This window comes from Gavia stellata, chromosome 18 (assembly GCF_030936135.1).
Source record: "Gavia stellata isolate bGavSte3 chromosome 18, bGavSte3.hap2, whole genome shotgun sequence".
NCBI lineage: Eukaryota > Metazoa > Chordata > Aves > Gaviiformes > Gaviidae > Gavia > Gavia stellata.
The window spans coordinates 3,401,188-3,422,800 of NC_082611.1; the positions used below are offsets into that span (position 1 = coordinate 3,401,188).

At 42.3% G+C, this 21,613-nt stretch overlaps 1 protein-coding gene across 1 annotated transcript; it reads right to left on the reverse strand.

Annotated features, from left to right (window-relative positions):
• Positions 1-264: 264 nt before the first annotated feature.
• On the reverse strand, positions 265-16,331 carry PRPSAP2 (phosphoribosyl pyrophosphate synthetase associated protein 2). The gene is made up of 12 exons (XM_059826199.1): positions 16,308-16,331; positions 13,685-13,801; positions 12,918-13,068; positions 11,704-11,756; positions 11,514-11,580; positions 10,351-10,523; positions 9,264-9,379; positions 5,388-5,443; positions 2,855-3,003; positions 2,039-2,109; positions 1,358-1,504; positions 265-938 (listed from the first exon to the last, which is right to left on the reverse strand). Exons 3-12 carry the CDS (start codon positions 13,034-13,036, stop codon positions 780-782), a joined length of 1,110 nt encoding a protein of 369 aa, XP_059682182.1. The 5' UTR covers positions 13,037-13,068; positions 13,685-13,801; positions 16,308-16,331; the 3' UTR covers positions 265-779.
• Between the last annotated feature and the right edge of the window lie 5,282 nt (positions 16,332-21,613).

A 21,613-nucleotide genomic window follows, 5' to 3' on the forward strand; every position in this document is an offset into this window, starting at 1 on the left:
GAAAAATGACAATGAGGATCCGTATTAGGGAAAAGCAGCCTCTCCTCCTCGTCTGCAGGTGTTTCGCTATAACAACAAGCAAAACGGATATTTTTCTCCTTACTGCCAAGAAGCCTGAATGCTGTTCGTATTCCAAAGTAGCACATTAGCATAAAAGAATCAATTCACCTCCTAATTTCTTTCAGTAACGTAATACCTGCAGATCATTTTTAAGGGGACACACTTTAGAAGACAAGTGACTAGTACATGAACATTTTTAGAAAGCTCACACAAAACAAGTATTTATTCTTTGTCGCAGAAAATAAATACAGGTGCATATTTCATATGCTTTTCTATAAAAGCACTCCTACAAAATCACTTAACTGCATACAACAGTACAACCTTTTTGGCTTTTAAAATGCAAGTATTATACAGTCACTTCATTTTATTATCTTTTAAAGCACTTGTAGCAAGCAGCTTTGGAAAAGGAATGCTTAATTCAGAAGCCAAATTCTTGCCTCAAGTGTTTTGTGGGTTTTTTCCATCATGTATATAGTGCAACTAACCTAAAAGCAACTAGAACAGTTTTTTGTAAAATGTTCATTCCCCACTCCCCCCGCCCCAAAAAAAAAACCCTGTAAAGAAAAAAAAAGCTCTTAAAAACTGTTCTACCTTGATACTTAAACCAAGAGAAAACAAAAAGTGGCTCAATAGAAATATTAAGGTAAGCATGATGCTTCACAGCTCATTATCTGTTCGCTTCCAGTTTGGCCCGGGGTGTTTCTTTAGAATGAAAAGCATTAATCATCCAGTCCTATATTTCTGAAAAGGTACGACATGGACTCCCCATTATGGATCCTGCGAATGGCTTCTGAGAGGATCATGCTGATATCCACGGTCTTGATTTTAGGGCACTGGAGTTTTTGTATTTCATGTGGAATTGTGTTTGTAACAACCACCTATAGAAAGAAAAATTTATCAGAACAACATAGCTCCATTATGTTTTCCACCTCCCGTATTAGAACTGCAAAAGGGAATGTCCACGTATCCATGGATACTAAGGGCACTGTCCTTCCTCCCTTTCATTCTGCCATGCAGGTCCAAAGGAAGGTACAAAAATATCCCCCACACTGAAGGGAAAAGTCTGCTAATACTGGCAGTCCCTCATCTCCCTACTTCCCTGGTTTCCCATTGCCATAGTTTAAGGATGTGTAGACACGAATATTCTAATATACAATTCCATGGTAAGGAAGCCTGAACCCCAGAACCTCCCAGCTAGATTCTTAATGCCAGTATATTTTAATAATCAAGTCAGGAGAAAATTGCTTGCTTAAAAAAACCAAAACCATTTGATCAGAAATGCAGAACCCGTGCTTACTTCATCGATTGCAGATTCCTCTATCAGCCTGGGAGCATCTGAAGATAGCAGGCCATGTGTGGCCATTACAAAGATCTTGTAAGCCCCCCTTTCCTTGAGGGTCTCGGCTGCAGCAAGAAAGCTGTCAACGTCATCTATAATGTCATCCTGTCAAAATAAGATGGTTAAGTGCGAAAGAGCAGAAAAGCCGAGTATCCAAAACTGCTGCAACATCAAGGGGCAGAAGGACTGCTCCATGAGGGAAAGAGAGAAAAGCCAAGACAACTGACATTCATTCAAAAACCAAACTAACAGAAAATTGTCCTTTTCCATGACAAGCGAAACCGTAAGACTGCATCGTATCTACCTCACAGAATAGAAACATGGTGATTTTCCCCTCATCTGATGTATAAGCACCACCTGAAACTCCTCACCTTCAGAGGCAAGCACTTAAACAGAATTTTATCTGGCCTATTCACAGAAACAAGGTCAAAATGCTGCTTTTCAGCATGGATCACTTCAGACTTCACACAGTCAGCTTCAGTAAGTGTGTAGAATACTGCCTCATGGTATAAAAAGTGCAGTATTGAAAGCCCACCATCAACCAAAGTTTAGTTGCTGATACAGTAGAAAAATCTACTCGATTTCTGCAACTTTAACACATTTAACGTAATTTATCAAAAGCTATGGCATCTTACTTACCACAATGATAGCTATTCTTCCTCCTACATCTCCAACAACTGTGATGGGCGGTTTTTCCTTGGGAATCAGCACTGATTAATGGCAAATTTTTTTAGAGGGGTAGAAAGGACAAAGAAAGAGAAAGTTTATACAATTTACTTCAAGTGTGGAAATGCCTGCTTTGCATGGGTCACCACTGTTACAGAGAGAAGGGAAGCAACAACTACTTGAACCATCACAGAATTACTGGGAAAAAACAGCCAGATTCCAATATATAAATATTTTTTTTAAGCTTAGCCGAAGTATTAACTACATTCATTTACACCCAAATTCTTAACCAATTCAATTAATTCTTAATTTTAATACAAAGAATAGAGTGGCTTGCAGACACAACCAGTTCAATCACCCTACTGAGGTGCAAGCTGGGTTTACGCAATGAAGTTTTGCTGGTGCAGCTATAGATCACATCCCCATTCAGCAAGGTTACTCCGTCAAGGTCCATGACATAGACCTACACTCAAACCCAGTGTCAGCTCAGCTTATTAGCTCTGTCCCCCAGAAAAAAATCCAACAGAAAAAGTAAATGGCAAAAAAGTGGAGCCTCTCTGCCAGGGGCTCGTCTGACTACCTGTAATGGCACAGCCCCTCCTACACAGGGGACAGACCTTACGTACGGCCTGGCACGAAAACCATGGACAAGGAGCATCAAAAGCGATCTTTCTCCCCCCTACTATTTTTATAAGAACCACTCCTTTTTGATGGTCCATCACTGCCAGCCCCATCTCCCAAAACCACAAAAAACCATAGGTGAACACTTTCACACACAAACTTACTTACTGGGTATCTCCAAGCTGGGATGAATAGCAGCTACATTTTTGGCTGTAGGTGGTGAGTGTCGACCATCCACCATGTCAGACTCAGCATCCTGAGCTTCCCCATGAATCACAGCAATTCCCAACCGTAAGCGCTCAGCAAATGACTGTGCCCTGTAGGGAAAGGGTTAAAAGAAACAGAAATACATTAACTTTACAATATTTCAAATATATACAATGCTAACCTATTTCCATTTTATTTCTAAAGTTTCAGAGGAAAAATGGAATGATCCTAAAATTTTCAGAAAACACATGGAAGAAGCCACTTGTCCCTTTGCACCTTTTCACCTGGCTTGTGAGAGTCAGAATAACCTTGAAAGTACCCACACTGGCCTTGAAGCAACAGGATAAATGCTGCAAGTCACATAATTCTGATAACTGCCTTCTGTTTTGCCCAACAGTCAAAAAAATCCATGTCCTAGCCTTCGGCATTCCTGAGATCCCATGCTTTAGCAGGTGTCATCTAACAGTAACCGAGAATAGCCTAGATGTCTGGATTGTCTACATTTAACAGGGAAAAAAAATATTCACATGAAAACAGAAAACAAGTGTGCACCTATTTATTTTTAGCAAGATGTGCACTAAATAAAGAGAATATCCCTGACCTTCTGACACGTAACCTTAGATATCCTACAGAAAAAAGAATCCAGACAATCACTTTGCCTGACAAACCACACTTCAAAAGTTAAACAGCCTGGATTTTTACAAACTTAGAAAAAGTTCCTTCACCACACAGTATTCCTTTGACTAAAATTAGAAATTTATATAAGGAAGTGTAAAGTTAGCTGGGGAAGCGGGGAAAGCAGAGAGTCAGGAAAATAGGAATTTCACAGACAGTGCACTTGTATCCCAGATGCTGGAAGCAGCAAGTAAAAATTAGCAGATTCATCCTACCTTACCTCGCACACCCAAGCGCTCGGTATCTAGCCTAAGCCAGCGACCTAGTCTCCTTCGGGTCAAATTGAGCCTGGCACGTCCAGAGTGAGTCACTCTGTTCTAACATTAGCATCTAAGACCTGTGGCCTGAATCGCCTCTTTTATGCTTAAGACTTGTTTCACTATCCAAACAACTCAAAGTCCGGAGAATAATTTGCCCATCGTGATGCTCAGTTAATTAAAAATGAAGAATCTTCTGCCCTGTGGTTATCATACAGTTAGGGTATTTTTTCAAGTAGTTAACTACAGATAAATTATGATTCCAAACATGAAGAGTTATGACTTAGAAGGCATCATCCTATCAACGAAACCATAATTACTTTAAAATGCAATATTAAACTGAATAAAGTTCAACGTAACAGTAAAATGATTAATTCATTTTCCAGTGAGCTCAGAAACCACAGAAACATCCTCAACTTCATCAAGCAAAGGTTTTCTTCCACAAGTAGACAGACGTTGGTCTGAAAAGTGTTCTCCTTGGTTAGGCTGAAGCATTCAATCACCCTTTTCCAAATACAATGTACCTCCTCAAATACTGCTCTTAAATGCTCACATCTACATGTGAAGAAGCTAAACAATCCAGCTCTGGGATCCTCTCCTACACAAATGAGTTACGTGTGCAACTTACCTGTCTGATCAGTTAAAGGTATGTGTAAACTATTTACTGGCATGCACAATTACTTGACGAGCATGAAAATGCTTCAACAACCATGTGCCTACTCCCAAGAGGCAATACTGACACCAAGTAAAACAAACTGTCAAAGACAAGCAAATGTAACATAACTGGCCAAACCAAAAGAAATCACCTAAAAAGTACTGCTGGAAAACAAAGATGACAGAAGTTGTTCCCCTCACTATAATTCTACAGATTAAAACATTCCTGATTTGCTATATAAAATAACAAAAACCTTTCTTACAAAGAGTATCACGATTCCTTGGCATGAAAGTCTAGATAACTTTTCAACAAACTATTAGTTTGTCACCACAGCAAATACAGTATCTCCTAAACAGTCGTTCAACTCTTACACCGCCTGCCGAGAGCAGTGTCATTCCAAAGAGTTTAGGAACAGTCAACCAAAGAGCTTCCTGGATTAAGAACAGTCATTCAGCCAACAAGGACTTCACAATCAAAATCATCTCAAACATCAAATACTGTTTCACCATGCCATCTGTACTTAGGATCTGATCAACCGTGTTTCAAGTTATGACCATGTTAAGCAATTACTTTGGATTAATGGTGTTATACTTCCAGCCATTTTTTCTTCATTTACAGCAGGAAATTTGTAATGGAAATGCACAAAAAAATAATACAATTAAATACCTTCTTTATCCTAAGCACTGCATTGATTTACCTCATCCTTTTGTTTGGTTGGTTTTTACTCTCCTTAGATTTATTATGATTATAGTGATGATGTAAAAACTACACATCTGACAAGGTAGAATTGGGAGGGATTTGAAGGCTGCATCTTCTAGTTATTGGATATCTGTCCTTCACTTGATCCTAAGAACAAAATCACGACAGAGATTTCCTGCTCTAACACAAGAGAGCAGATCTTACCCACCTCTTTGCAGACGCAGGTGATTTGGCCACAATTACAGCATTCCTGTAGTCTGGTATCTGTAGTAAATAACAGATAGCAATGTCTACTTCATATCTTTAGACAAATTTAAACTCAGTAAGAATCAGAGAACTTTATTTTGCCAGAAGAATTTTAAGCATCGAACATTTTACCTAACATAAGAAAGCAACCTCAAGAATCCATGGCACATGATCAGAGTTCACAGCTCAGTAAAAACAGGTATTTAGAAAATTCAGGTATTAACTTAAAACTACCTTTCATAAACACCGTGTTATATTACAGATTACACAAAAGTACCTGCTTTAGGAGAACATCAGAGCTACACAGACAAGTGTTAAAAGAAACAGGAAACCACCAAAATTAGTTTCCTGTTCAACTTAAATTGTCTTGTCTGTGCACACGGCAGTCTTTAATCACTTGAAAAGAGAGCATTTCATCTATTTCCTAGTTTTAGGGTTGTTTTTCAGAGTACACAAAAAAAAAGTAACGCCTCTCCATCACATCATACTGACTCTTTATATGGACCATCAAAAGGGATAAAAATTCCACATTCACTGCACTCACCCTGGAGTCACAGTCTAATATTGCTGCAAACTGTCTTTGACGCACATCAGCACTGGAGGATGCTGCTGCAAATGCTGACAGCAGCAAAGTGGTAAGGCCAAGAAGTCTGGGTTTCGTTTTGAGCTCTGGGTACATCAGTGAGTCTTCACAAACACAATCTACTCCAAAGTTTGCTGCCTCTGCCCTGCCCCATTCTCATACTGGCTTTTCACTCCAGACTCCTTCTCTTCGTTTAGCCAGCAGTTTAGTCCCCATCTCTCAAAAATTTCTTATCCTAGTCTCCATTTTCGCTGCCAACAGTGACTCCACATCAGACTCGTCTTTCCTTGTCCATAACTTCTCGAGCATTCCAGCGTTCGCACTTCCAGTCCTCCTTTCCAACAGCAATCTACGCTCCCTCTAAGATCCCATCTTACCCCCTTCCTTGCAAACTCAGCATTTTCCTTCCCTGTGCTGCCCTGGGACGATGCATCTGCCATGGAGAGCAGCATACAGAGAACCTGTCTGTCCTTCTATCGGTCGCCATAACGATAGTCCACAGCCACTCTCAGCTGCAATAGCAAGCGAAGTCACAGAATCACAGAATCATTAAGGTTGGAAAAGACCTGTAAGATCATCAAGCCCAACCATCAAACCAACCCCACCATGCCCACTAAATCATGTCCCGCAGTGCCACATCCACACGTTCCTTGAACACCTCCAGGGATGGTGACTCCACCACCTCCCTGGGCAGCCTCTTCCAGTGCTTCACCACTCTCTTAGGAAAGAAATTTGTCCTAATATCCAGCCTGAACCTCCCCTGGTGCAACCTGAGGCCATTTCCTCTTGTCCTGTCGCTAGTCCTACGGAACAGATCCAATCCTCAGAATCCCAGTGTTAAGGGACGGAAGGCTCTTCACTAAATACCTGCAAATTGATCTGTTACAGTTGTAGTTTCACAAATCTGGGGGGATGATACCCTGACATGCAGTTCATCACCTTGCTGTCAGATGTCAAATACCAGTTCCAGAGCATAGAAACACTTGGGTTTTTTCAAACACAAGCAAGGTAAGTTCTTCCACAATCTGATCCTCAAACACTGGCTGAATATTTCCGAAAGTACTCTATCTGAAATAGGCATGGGAAGGAAAAAACTAAGTTCTGAATTTAGGCATGGGCCTAATCAACTGAAAACAAGAGCTTTTCTGAGGACATGTCAGGCAACATTAATAACCCACAATGCTACTAACTCCACCTATAATACTGGGAATTCAGCATGTTCTGTCCTTTACAAACACTTAGTTATACAACAGCCTACAAAGATTAACATGATGGAAGGTACGGACAAGGCAGGGCCTGTCACTTGACATAATAAAGGCTTTGATCTTGTTCAGACATCATTGCCTCATTTTTCCCCTGCCAAATTATCAAATTTGTTCTCAGCTCTTTAAAAATGAAGTCAGAAAGCCAGAAATGTCATCCAAAAGACAGTAAGACATCAACAACTCCTTGTAACAAAGAGCTACGTCACTCTAAGATTAACATGTATGCATAGGAAAGAGAGAAGACACTAAGTATTAAACATTTGCTAAGCACACAAAGGAAAAATCACCGAATTATTTTTTACCACGTTAATTTCACTGATTGGACTGCCTTCATCCCAGAACACCAAATAATTCTCTTCACACTTATGCGTAAATTCCTGTAAGGGATCAAGTACAAACCCTCATCCTCTTAACTTTCTGTTAAATGCTTTTTAAGTGACCTCCATTCTTACCAAGCTGGACTCTATTTCATGCTATTCAGTATACCCTATCGCAACTCCCATTTGAAGTATTTTTCATGTTTTGGATTCACAATGCAGGATACACAGCAAGCTGCTGCCACCGTGAACTTGAGATGGATACTAAATTCTTCCTGAGCAGCACTGGATGGAACTTTTAAGAAAAGATACTATAAATGACCTGGCTAATGAAAGTACTTGGCAATATAGATCCCACATGATCAGATACACTCAGTCAACTCCACTTTTAGCAAGCCACCTCATGGACAAGCAGAGGAACGAAGAAATAAAAAACTGAAAGTATCTTTTAAGACCTCTCTGCACATACTTCAGCAGATCTCTACAACGTTCATTTGTTAGACTGTACAGCAGTGCCAGACTCAAAGCTGCAGCAACTCTCTGTAAACCATTAAGAGCTCACATATGAAAATGTGCTTCAAGACTAAACCAGGAACATGATCTTGTTAGCAACCTTAACCTATATGTTCAAGCAACATATAAAGGCCCAAATTGTCTTCTGCCTGCACATTTGGTTTTCCACTTTTTTTCTTTTTTTAGCTTATGAAGTGCTTACAATGTGCAATACTTTTCTTCTGGAATACAAGATGAATGACTGCAGCAAAGCCAGAGCCTGGAGTTCTGTGCTATCATCCTCTTTGACTCCAGTACCAAATGAAATGCTAACGATAGATTCAAATGGTAACTGATTCCCCAAACAGATTTTAACACTGTCATAACAAAATCATGTTGTTTTGGTTTTGTTTTTACAACTGAGGTATTCACATCTCTATAAAAAGAAATAGCTTGGATTCAAAAGTAAGAGTGAACTAAACTACTTCTTTCACCAGGAAGAAAGCATTTGCTTTATTCCAAATTATCATTAGTCAGAGGAATAATATGCATCTTATACCTACAATTATCATTTGCACAATTTGTATGTATGAATCTACCAGCAGCACTTCTCAAAGCACTTATAAAAATAAGATGGAGAAATGGACGCTCAAAACATCAGAAGTTAAGCTTCTCAAGTCAAGACATGCTGAACAAACAGCAGGTAAAGATTTCCACACAGGAAGCCATCCGTTCTGACTTTCAGAGTGTGCTCAATAGGCTGTCTTACAGTTTACAACTTAACTGCCAGAGTGTTTTCATAATGTGATATAAATTACACCTACACAAGTAGTCCATCCTATAAATGTCAAGGAAATTGAAAATAGGAAAGGAAGAGGATATCAAGAGCAAGAAAATACTCGGGGTTTTTTTTTAGTACTAGTTAGGGGAATATATCTAAGAAGACAGAACGGCATCGCTGCATGGATAGGAAAATGCCAACTCTTCATTAAATCAAAACTTAAGCCTGTGGGGAAGAAAAGAAACAACTGCCCCAACACCACTCCTTGCCCCAACATTACCTTTCCCCCTTTAAAATTCTGTTCGAAGAGTTAGTCTTTTCACAGGAATTTGTTTCAGAAGTCTTGAGACATGACAAAAAATAATTTAGAAAAGCAACTGTAATAGCAGGCCTTCCTCACCTCTTCTTGGATGTACTGTAGTAAAAATGGAGATGCTCTCAAGTTATCAACTGGAATATTGAAGAAGCCCTGTATTTCCTTCTGATGTAAATCCATGGTAATAAGATGAGTTAGTCCTTTAAAAAAAATAAAAAAAACATAGAAAGACATACAGAGAAGCACATCAAGAAAAGTAAGAGAGAACAACAGACACACTCTCTAGCAAGTTTAACTGAAGTTTGTCCAGAACAAAATCTCTAAGCTGCATTAGAACAATACTATACTTTGTGAAAGTACGTAGCATATTAACTATGTCCCTCTTAAGCACACCAGCATTATCATGTTTCAAGATTTCTACAGTATCCTTTTCAAAAGAACCTCAGAACACTCTACATAATTGACTCAGTAGTGCCACACTGAGGCAGGTAAGATCTTTCTCCATTTGACATGTGACAATATGGAAGTGCTAGTAAGATAAATTGTACTACGCCACACAGCAAGACCATGGCACAGCTAATATTAGACTCCTGAACTGAAAAATGGGCCCAAATTCTAATCATCAAAACACTTCTCTGAAAATAAGAAACCAGATCACACTGTGTTCATTGTAACTGCCCATTTTTCCCAGGGACAGGAGCAAAAGGAAAGGAGCAGAAAAGAAAATGCATTGAAGGCTGTGAAAATGAATTATCTTGTTCTCCCACATCATCCCAAATGTAAAGGACACTTACAAAGCGCATTCATCCAACAGGTTAAAAACAGGCTAGAAATGACAAAGCACAAGCGCTCAAGTGTTAGAAAGGCAAAGAACAGTATTATGAGAGAGAGAGATACCATGGCCCAAAGCAGCAGAGTCCAGCAGACTCATTTTGCCAGCTCAGTAGGACTCAATGCAAAAGGGCTGTTACAAGTTTGGGGTTTTTATGAACTCACCATTTGGAAACATTTCTAATTACACTCTCCTTTCTATGTGGGTTTTAAACTCATGAAAAACTTGGCAGTTATTTTTAAACAGAGTCCCAACTTGTACACAGACCTCTCTAAACCTGAAGGCTGACAGCAGGAGCCCCCATTGCCCTGATTATTTCATAACAATCTGCATTCTTACCAGCTTTGCACATCATTGAAGCCAGTAATTTAGAGACAATGGAGCCCCTTTTCCTCATCTTGCACTGTTTGCTGTATGGGAAGTAAGGAATCACTCCAATAATGCTTTTGGCACAGGAGGTTTTACAGGCGTACACCATGATCAGGAGTTCCATGATCGTAGTATTCACATCCCTGGAACAAGAAGCATTTAGTTCTGTATCTCGTGCATAAAAATCCTGTATTCAACACAATATTTACACCCACTCCAGGGATTTCACTCCAGGGCAGTAAAAAGTATGGTGGCTGGGCAATCTTCACTAAGAATCCAGCTGCGCACCTCAAGATGGCAACTGCCCTGAACCCAGCATTTTATTTCTTCACTAGAATGACACTTCATTATTTTTTTCACTTGGCTATTTTAGGCATTTCAGCAGGTTCTGTTATACCATGTTGCTGTAACAAAGTAGTCCATAATTTATCTCCAACATCTATTTCTATTAAGCACAAAACAAAATAGATACGCTTTTCAATATAGGCAAGCTTTTTTTAAAAAAAAAAAGTTTCAGACTTTACAATATATTCCTCTACTGTTCATGCCAACAGAAGGCTAAATACTTAACAACTACCATCTATTTTCTGCCATAAATGAAAAAATTTAGATTTTTTTTTTTTTTACATGAGAACTGGTCATGAACTAAGAGACCTTGTATTTCTGTTGCCATTAGAAAAAACGTCTTAGCATTGGTAAAGTTCTTTTCACATAAAAAAAAGTTGTTTTCTGAATCACAGGACACATGGCCTAGGAAATGCTCCTCCTACATTTAGAACTTTGTAATGGTGCTGAAGATGGGGTAGCTGAAAAGGGAAGAATTTAAAGAAAATGACATAAGCAAAAGAATCCACTTAGTGAAGAATGCAGAGACCCAGGGGAAAGCTTCATCGACATATTCACTGAAAATTAAAATAACAGAGGTTAACTTATACAGAAGTCTTCTTTGTGCACACACCAAAAACCCCCAAAAATAATAACAAAAAACCCACAAAGAGAAGCCTCCATTTAGTTAATCTAAGCTTATTATACTGTATCATATACATAAAACACAAAGAAAAATTAAAACAGAAGCATTCCTATGGACCGTCCATGTCAAAATGCTAGCACAGTGTCTTTAAACAGTTACTCACTTTGAAACTGTTTGGATGATAAATACATCCTTTCCTCTCACAGACTCCTGAATCTGCACTCTTGTTTCTGCCAAGAAGAGAAATATGTAATATTTGCAATAGCAAAACTCAACAGAGTCTAAGAAAAGGGTAGCCAACACATGTACATCATAGTTAGGTAAGTTTCCAATTTTGCCAATTAAATGCTCACCTCTGTTTGGCTCTTGATAAACCTGAACCTTCCCCATCTCAACTCCTAAGCGCCTGCAGGAGAACAAAAAAGAAAAACAGAAGTCAATATGGGAAAATGAAGAGCAAAACAAATGCAAAGCCCACACAATGCAATAGTTACTGAAAAGGCTATATTTTACAGAAGAAAACCAAGAAAAGAAAACCCCAAACCATAAAACCAGTAATTATAGTGGAAATTTCTTAAAGCATCTACAATTTCCAGAAGCTGCACTGCAGGCTAAGCTGAACTCATTTTTAAGTCAAGCCCAGAAGAACAAGCAATGGAAAAAATCATGCTTGATTACTAAATTATGTAACCATTTCTAATTTTTAATATATATTTCTATATACGCTATATATGTTGCCATACATATGTATACACACATGGCAACATACACATGCACAATGCTTAAAAGACCACTTTTAAATCATTCTTCTCTATAGAAAAAATGTCAATGTAGAGTGAATAAGAAATACTAGTGAGCTCTATTTGATGAATAATGGAAGACTAATGTCTGCTATGTTTATTTCACTTCAGTATTAGCATAGACCGCCATCACAAAAAAAAGGGAGACAACCAAGTATGCTACACACTTACCCCCAAGTCCTTGCCACGCATAACTTGAGTCCCTTTGCACTCTCCTTTCTCCTCCTACCTCTATCTAACTTTGGGTACATAAGCCTCAGGAAGAAACCCACCATGTGCAATACTCCTGGTTATGTTACACATCCTAATACTGCTATAGTAGCATGGTAAAAATTTCCTTAAGTCATAAAAGTTCTGCTGAAGCTATTCATGGATTTAAAGCTAAACAAATGTCCCCATCTAAAACATACACTGAACAGCAGATTTGCCTTCTAAGAAAACTCCGCTACAAGGAGAATGAGGAAATGATGAAAACTTCTGCCATGATTATTTAACACTATCCAAACTACTTTTCCCACATGTTCTCTACAACATACTGCAGTCAATCACAACCTGCCATTGAACAATTTAAACACAATTTATTTTCTTTGTTACTGATCTGTTGAATACTGTTGAACACCATGAAATACAGTACACTAGGTGTTCTTGCAAACCGTGGCAGTTTTCCCACGTAACTTTCCTAAAACAGAGAAATCAGTCTTTAGTAAAATAAGTCCCATCATAATAACACCAAGATCGTAAGCTGCCCTGCAGGAGATTTTACTTACTCAGCAATCCTCTTTGATAGTTCCATGCATGACGAATTTGAATTAGCTGAAAACAGCACCAGTCCACCCTTGGTTATATTCATGATGGCCCCAATTTCAGTTGATGGCACACAAAACATCAAACCTAAGTTGTTTTTCCGCTTCTAAAAGACTGCAAGAGACCAAAGGTCTGTTAAAGCCACAACGTTGAAAACAAAAAATGAAACAAATTTTCTGTTTAGAAACGGAAGAGTTTCCCATAAGCCTGTATTTTCCAGCATCCTTAATATTTGTTATCACCACTTTTAATAGTACCAGGAATATATCCCTACAAAACGTTGTGACACACAAGCCATACCGTTTACTGACCTAGCTCAGCGTACCTAATGAGATGGCACAAAGACGGGACTTCAGCCTGCCTTGCCTTCCTTCTCCTGCCCCCCAAGCTTTGCACACCCTCCAGCAGAATGCTTCCCTGGAGGCCTCCAAAGATCCCCCTAGACAACCTCCTAATGTCAACAGGTTTTTTTTTTCTTGGGTTTTTTTCTTTTTTAAATGTTTTCCTCAGGTTATCATCTAGTAACACAGATTCTCTTTTCCATCCGCTTGTCCAGTTCATTTTCCAGAACTGAGCAATGGTTATTGACTTTTTCAAGATCACAAAGGCAGTGAGAGGTAGAATTGAGTTAAACAGAGCTCCTGCGTCCTGTCTCTGCTAAATTGGCTAGAAGAGTCTATTTCCATAGCTGCGTATCTTTCCATCACTTTGCAATAAATTATGAACTTACAAATAAGGATGAAATGTAAGGAAGAGTTCAATAAAGCTGGTAGCTGTAAATAATGACCTCTTGCACAATGCAGCCACTTGGTGAAGCAGTTGTCATTCTTTGATACTAATATTTCTCCTGTGAAAACAGGAGAAAAATATCAAGAGGAAATTCATACAATTTTTTTTTCCAAATAAAGGCACAAACCACTAATCCTGCCAAGGATTTGATGGGATTCCATCTTGACAGTTTTTATTCTTCTCTGTAACATCACATTTTCATGACTACATCTACTGCAACATTTTGTTCAAATAAGAGGGGGAAAAAAAAAAATTCACATTGACCAGCAGCCACTGATAGACCAAAGTAGCATTCAAAGTAGCATTCAACTCAAAAAGTCCTAGGCTACTGCACTTCACTTCTGCTGTATAAATAGTCCAATCCTTCATCATCCATTTCAGCATTATGTAGGTGACTGAAAATACCAAATACGCGTGGCATAATTTAAAACTAAGTAAACAGAAGTTAGGATAAATCAATAACTTCTTTCCTGGCAAACATTTCCCTGCTGAGAAACATAATTATCGAAGAGTGGCACATAATCTGTTCCTAAAAACTGATGGTATATCAACTATTAAGCACTCCAAAATAGCATCTAAAAGAAAACCAACAGTTTTCATACTTACAGGAACAGCTGGCTAGCTCTACAAAGAAACTCGTTCAGCCCATCTTTGCAACTAGACATACTCTTGCTCAGTTTGACCTCGTCACAGAAACCGTACCTGACTTGCTCTCAATTAAGAGCCAAAGTCAGGAACTTCCTAACAACAAATCTCTTCACGAAGAGGCTGTGCTATGCTCAATTGCTGTGAATAAAAACCTGCCTGTCATCAAAACTTCCAGAACGTGCAGAAAGAGAGCACAAATAGTGACGTCAGCAACAGAATTTGAACACCTAGATGTTTTGACTCTACTAGAACCTGGTGGCCTCCCCTATACCACCAAAGCAAGATCCTACTCCTTTCAGCCTCTGCTTTCAGATGAGAAGATTAAAAAAAAAAAAAAAAATAAAATAATCCTAGAAGCCAGTAAGGTTACAGACATCCAGTCTAAAGCTCAACTATATCCCTATAACCCTCCCAAACTAAGTACCCAACAATTTAAGGAGAAACCTATATCTCAGCTAGTGTTTCTTCCTTTGTTCTAATGCATACTTGCTCTCTGTAACTCCCAGCTGTCAACTAATGGCCATCATCTGTCAAATATTCATAACTGTGTTAAAGATACATCTTAAATCCAACAAAGTGGGCATGTACTAGACATGCTTTTAAGTCTCAGAACACCACCTGAAAGCACCCTGCTTGTGTCATTAGACGGGAACAATGTAGAGACAGCTTTCAATGTTACTAAAAACATTTACGCGGTGTTCTGAAGACACAGGGGGTTTTTTTTCCAATTGTGTTACCTTCTTTGCTCCAGGGATTAGGGAAATGAGGAGAGTTAAAAGATCTGCTGAAAGACAAGATTTGTCGGTTCGTGATTATTGTTCAGAGTGCATTTTATACCACAAGAAGATACTGACATATTCAGAAGCAACACCGAACATAGCTCTTCACATAACCATAGGTCACTGACTTTCTTGCGGATGTACTTCAGCAGCAACAAGTGGGCTACAGTGTGCATGTGGCGGGGGGGGGGGGGGGGTGAGGGAAGTTGCATTTGTGGAGTAATATTGATGTATCGACCTTGAAACAGGTGTTGGGATGACAGCAAGCTCACAAAACTTTATTAGATGTGTAAAAACATGACTCTGCAAGGGTATGTGGGACCATAACCCTCTGGCTTGAGGTGGACAAATCTTCCAAGCCTGCATCAGATTTGGGAAGAACACACACACCACAGAGTAGGCTGCAGGCCACAATCTTCTACCCTCTCTTTTGGGCTGCACACATCTACACAGACACATCATGATGAACACAATTACTGGACCAGCTACACATGACGCCCTACTCCCACTGGCTTTACACCTCCATGAACTGAGCATGTCCACACAGAAAGCAACAGAGGCAGGAATAACTGTATGGGATAACCATGGTATGAAAAAATTGATCCCTAAGGCCTGGAGGGAGACTGAACCCTCTCACCCATCTCCCCATGGGGAATTCCCCCGGCCCAGAAGGGCCCTCCACACTAACCTATCCCCTGGGCTAAACGGCAGAGGAGGGTCGACCATTCTGCCCCACACCTCCCTACAAGTTCTTCGGCTGCTCCAGGTGAGTTACACGCACCCTGGGAGAGGAAGCCCACCCAGGCACCCCAGGGTACCTGCGGATCCCTTCCCTCCTCCCAGGGGAGAGGCCTGGGCACGCCGCAGCCCCCAGCGTGGGAGCGAGCACACTGCTCCCCTTCACCTGTAGGGCTGGCGGACGGCGAGGAGACCCCGGTGGCAGAGGAGAGGGGCGGCCCCGGAGAGGGCTCCCCTCCCACAGGGCCCCTGAGGGGAGGGCGACGAAGCCCCTTCCTCAGGCGGCGGAACCCTGTGTGGGGAAGGGGAGAGAGCGCTGGGGAAGAGGGATGTCCTGCCCTCACACAGCCGGCTGAAGTGGGCTGAGCGGGCGGGCGTGCCCCTTTCTGAAGGCCTTACCTGCCGGCTCCGGCCCCCCGGCCCCGGGAGAAGGCAGCCCGGCCGGAGGGGAGAGGGAGAGGCAGAGGCAGCGGCGGAGCTCAGCCCCTCCGGTTGTCCGCTTGCAAGATGGCGGCGCCGCGCGAGGGAGGGAGGGGGGAGGGAGGGCGCGCGAGGGGCGGGCGGGAGGCGACGCCTTCCCCCCCCCCCCCCCCTTCCCGCCACGGCCTCGCGGCGCGGCTGAGGGGATGCGCCGCCGGCGCCATCTTCCCTCTTGGCCCCCGCGATGCTGGGGGGGATACTGTGGGGACCCCAGTACCAAAGCCGCATTTCAGCTTTCCCCCCAAAAAAGAAGGAGCATGGTGGGTGGGTAACGGCCCCCACGAGGGCTGTGAGAGCTCTGGTACAAAAGTCCGTACGGCATAAACCAGCGGATGTCTGCAAGGCGCTGGGTTTCGGAGCTCCCGCACCTGCATCCCTGCCAGAGGGACGGCCAACCGCCATGCTGCTCTGGGCACCACCGCCACAGCGCTGGGTCTTCGCCATCCCTGCTAGGCACCCGGGTATCGGCTGGCCTTTGCTATCGGACCCAGCAGCGTTGGTAGGGAACGAAGCTTTTCTGGAAAGTAAATTAAGAAACGATCAGTGGTCTCTCAGTTCCCTTAGACTGTCAAGAGCATATGCAATTTGTCCGGAGTCCCCTACCAGAGCCCTCCTTGCAACATACATCAGTTAAATGGGATGAAGATACATTTGACATCAGCAAGGTGCTGGTTTTAGTCACTCTGTTTAAAAGCCTGACTTTATCACAGGACAGCACCCATGACAAAAGTTGTGTCCTTTCACTTCGTTGACAAAGTTACAGTCATCCTGCACAGACACAGGATAAAGCTCTTGCCGGAGCCCCCCCTCTAAATAAAAAAAACAAGCATCATGTTTTCCCCACTAACTGGGGGGCTGGAAGTTGTTTTAAATTACGCTTTTCAGTATGCCCAAGATCAGCAGCATTTTATGGGTCACAATTTTAGTATTTAGCATAAAGGTACAAATCAGGTACTTTCTGCTAGAGCTTTTCTCACAAAAAGCCATTAAACTTCATTATTCCTGGACTACAGGGTGCATTGGAGCAAGGCCTTGAGCACCCCGGCAGATACTTCTGTCTGTGCCGGCCTTACCGTGAAAGAGGAAGAAAAGCCACAGCTGCCAGGACTGCTCACCAAAAGTGCCCGCAAAAGGACAACATTTAGAGTCATCTTTTGAAACTGCTGTTTCTGCCATTATGAGCTGCGTTTTCCATTTTAAATATTCACGGGCCAGTGTTTCCCCGTATTTCACAATATTTGCTTATTGTTTATTCCAAGACTTCATCAATTGTCTCCTTTTTTGCTTTTTCAGACTCAGAGCGGGGGAAGGAGAACAATTTAACCTGGAGCCGATGAGCAGCTGCCAGATGTAGAGCACTCCACTTGCAGCGCTCGCATAAAGCAAAGACATCTGTTTGAAATATGCGAGCAGAGAGGCCATAAGCCTCTTTGTACCCTCACAGAGATGCAGCAATGATCCTCTGCCTTTCCTAGAGTCTCTCCTGAATTACACTTAAGTGTAAGACAATAGACCTCTCCTACTGCCTCGCCAGCCCCACCATTCTCTGTCTGTGTTTTTCTGCTTACAGGCTGGTGCTTCCAGAGTTGATTCAGGGTGGTTGACCCTAGGAGGTTCTTTTCTTGTTTTGGGGCTTTTAGGACAAAGGAGAAGGGGGTTTTGAGCTTTTTGTTAGCCTCTTCGCAGAGCGGCGGAGACTCCTCTGTTAGCATCAGTGTTCATCACAGGATTTCACTACAGGCTGGCATGGCAGAGCGGTTTAAGGCAATAGCTAGAAACAACACATGGTGAAGCACTGACCCATGATGCAATGAGCAGCCTTCCCCAGAAGCATTTTTCAATACCCTAGGGCCCCCAGAATTTGCTGACTATTTGATTCATGCTGCCCCAAATTCCTGACATTGCTTAAGCAAACCACAGCACCGGGAACTAAAAGATTCTGCCTTCTGATCCTTTTTATAAGGCTACTGCCTTTGTTTTCTTAGAGCAAATCAATTTCTTCCCCACCTCTGTTTTCCTGGTCAGAGGAATGTAAATTTAATCTCAGCTCCCAAGGGAGAGAGATTTGTTAATTTTACAATATGCTATCCAAATGCTAAGAGCTTAACAAATAGTTGCTCCAAAATGAGCACCCGGATTTTATTTCATTTACAATGATCCAATTAGCAGTCATCTAAGGAATTCTGAAAAACTGCTGGCTGTGAATATACTGGCTCAGAGATTTGTTGTTCTTAATCCAGATGCAACCCTGGCAAGCAGAGATGGGCAAAAAACACCCCACACCTAGTCCAGCCAAGGTGAAGGGCACTGCTCATCCAGTGCTGGGCTGGACGACAGTGTGCATCCATCACCTGAGAGAAGACAAATGCTACTGTCATCCAGTGTCCTGAGCTCCATCCATCACTGCTCCACCAGGTTGGCTTTTTTGTTTGTTTTTGGTTATTTTTAAAAAAAAAAAAAAAGAGGTGGATGTTAAAACTCACCTACCAAACTACCTGCTGGTAAGACTTATCAGACATGGTACACCAAAGAAACCTTTTGATTTGATCCGAACAGAGCCCTGTGAATAGGTTTGGTCTCTCCCAACAGTTGGTCCCGAAAGCATCCTATACCCTACACAGTCCCTCTGAGCCTGCTGGGGGTTTCTGCAGCACACAGACGCTCCGCACAGAGCACAGCCTCGAGGCCACCACCTCCCTCCCCTGCCTTCAGCTTTACTGCCTTGGGAGAGACGGCGTCTAATTTCCAGAAGATGCTGTCTTGGATATTACCCAGCTAGGGAGGCAGAACTCAAAGCAGCTCTAAATGCATTTCTGAATCAAGGGAGGGAGGAATAATTTTATCATTTCTTGGGAGTGATCTGGAAAATAGCATTCCGCTTGTCTGGGAAACCAAGTGCCTTAGAAAAGGCCCCGGAGCAGAGAGCACGTCTTATCTATGTGAAGGGCTGTGTAAGTAGATAGCACTCTCTTATTGTTTTATCAATTATTACTGCCTAGCCGTGGCTTGGCCATCTGCAAGAAATAGGCACCAATTCATTTTGTTACAGTCCTGTTCCTCCTGAGTCATGGAGCTTTGACTGAAAGACTCACCGAGTTCAGTTTGTTTTCCTGTTTCTAACAGCGCTCACAGTTCCGGGTCAGTCTGCAATGACTAACGGACCTGCTGCATCAGCTTCAGCACGGGGTTATCTCCAACCAGCCTTCAAACAAAGAGATGAGAGACTTGTTGGAATACCCAGCGTTTAACAGGTCACTGCACAGAAAACATCTCAAGCTGAATGAGAGGGCAAGGGTTTGAACAAACACTGCCCTGAAACAAGAACCGGCAGTAGCGCCTTTTGCTTTGTTCGCAGATTCTCTTTGCTTTGCTGTGTTTGTGTGCAGTTCTCTCCTGCAAAGTCTGTATAACATCCAGTTAACATCCATCACCTTCTGTTTACAGATGTGGTTTGCCCTTCGATTCGCCTTTAGACAGAAGCAGTTGAACTGGACAGTGAAGTCATGTCATTTTAGGGAATTTGAGCAGCTACACAGTTAGTGCCAAACACCCTGTTCCTCTCTGTCCTACCTACTGGGTCCTAGTGTGACTTGCTGTTTACTGCACTAAGCTACAGCTCCTCTACAGAGAGGGAGTGTGCACACGTCTTGCCCCGTACAAGCATTTAGTGAACGTACAGGAATGGCTCGAGTTAGTCACAGGTCACTACAGACCAGGCTTGCAAATTGAATCAGAATTCAGTACAGGAGAAAAGACGCAGTGCTTTGCATACACAGCCGCACAGAGATAGACTGGAGGGTGTAAAGACAGATTTAGTACCAAACCTGCCCCGTACAGCTAAGCAGAAGCTGGGAGAGGTACGGGGAAGGAGCAAAGTGCAACCTGCAAAGAGCACCTTGTTCCCTTCCCAGTTTGGTGCCAGTCAGGACCAATCCTGGATCAACAGGTTAACTCCTGTGATGGGTGAGACCCTCACCCAGCTGCTGCGCCAGGAAAGGCTAAGGAGACCTGGGTGAGGCTTGGCCTGCACCACTTACTAACACTATTACCAGTATCTCCCCTTCACAGAGAAACTTTGTACCAATACCAGTTCTCTTACTTGCCATATTGTTTCCTGCCTGATTTCAGCAAGCTCTGGAAGAGGTCCTGCTGTTAGACCTCTGCGCGCTGTCTTTTGCTTGACCTTATCTTACAAGTCCATTCCCCAAGCTCAAGAGTGGGACACTTAAAAATTTTACTCACCAGGAAAGTTTCACCAGAGGAAAGGCATAGGGACTGCTAGGTTTCACAGAGGCTTTTATTGTCTCATTAAGTTCTCCTTAATGAGAACTTCCTCACCTGCTGCAGTGTCCCTCCCATTCATTTGCACCCACCACCGTGCTGCTGGTACTTTCAAGGCTGTTTCAGCTCCCACTCCTTCCTCCCTCTTCCCTCTTAACTGTTCTGAGCCCAGTTGCTATTTTCCGTGCTCTCATCCAGGTCTCTCCTTCTCCTCTTGAGCTACCGCTTGCCACATCCTCCTTGGCTGGTTTTCTCCCTGATACCTCTGCAGCTTCTCCCAGCTCCAGTCACCTGCTGTACTCTCTCCTCCAAAGCAAGGCAGCGACAGCTTTTGTTGAGATGCCTGACTTACATACTTGCTAAAACAGTGTAGAACTGCTGGGCGTAGCAATAATCCATGGCTGTCAAGGACCTGCTGCGTGCTGCAATTCACCCCAGGCTTTACCTGCTTGAGATTCTTGATATATCTTCATCTAAGATCCTGTCTTCGTTACAGAAGCAGCTGTGTCACAAGACCCAGCTGCACCATGGTTGTCCCTCAGCATGATTAAAACACCACAGTTATCTTCTCTTGCACTAAAGATACAAGAACATCTTACCATCCTGCTAGACCCTCGTCTGACCAAAACTGTAATGCTGATCTGGTGCTACTTAGGCTTGTGATTGAATCAGGACAGGACACAACCAGGCTGTAATTGGATTCTGCCAATTCTCTTTTCAGCATACAGAGGTCTGTCATGCTTCGCCCAAACTGGCCCCATGACATAATTCTTCCCATCTATGCCAGCTAGTGAAGTAACACCATCCCTTGCTACCTTCCTTGGAGGGCAGCTCTGACCACAGCTCCAGCCAGCGCACTTTCTGCACTCAGAAGCCACAACCTGTGACAAAACCTTGAACCAAAAATCACCTGCCAAGTCTTTCTGAGCTCTTCACCAAGACAT

Bases quoted from the DNA above. Each gene is read 5' to 3' on its own strand.
- PRPSAP2 (XM_059826199.1), bottom strand. From the start codon at position 13,036: ATGTTTTGTGTGCCATCAACTGAAATTGGGGCCATCATGAATATAACC. The intron at 11,581-11,703 runs GTGAGCATTTAA...TCTTCTTGGCAG, and splicing joins TTATCAAGAGCCAAACAGAG to AAACAAGAGTGCAGATTCAG. The intron at 5,444-9,263 runs GTGAGGAAGGCC...TATTTACTACAG, and splicing joins TACAGTACATCCAAGAAGAG to ATACCAGACTACAGGAATGC.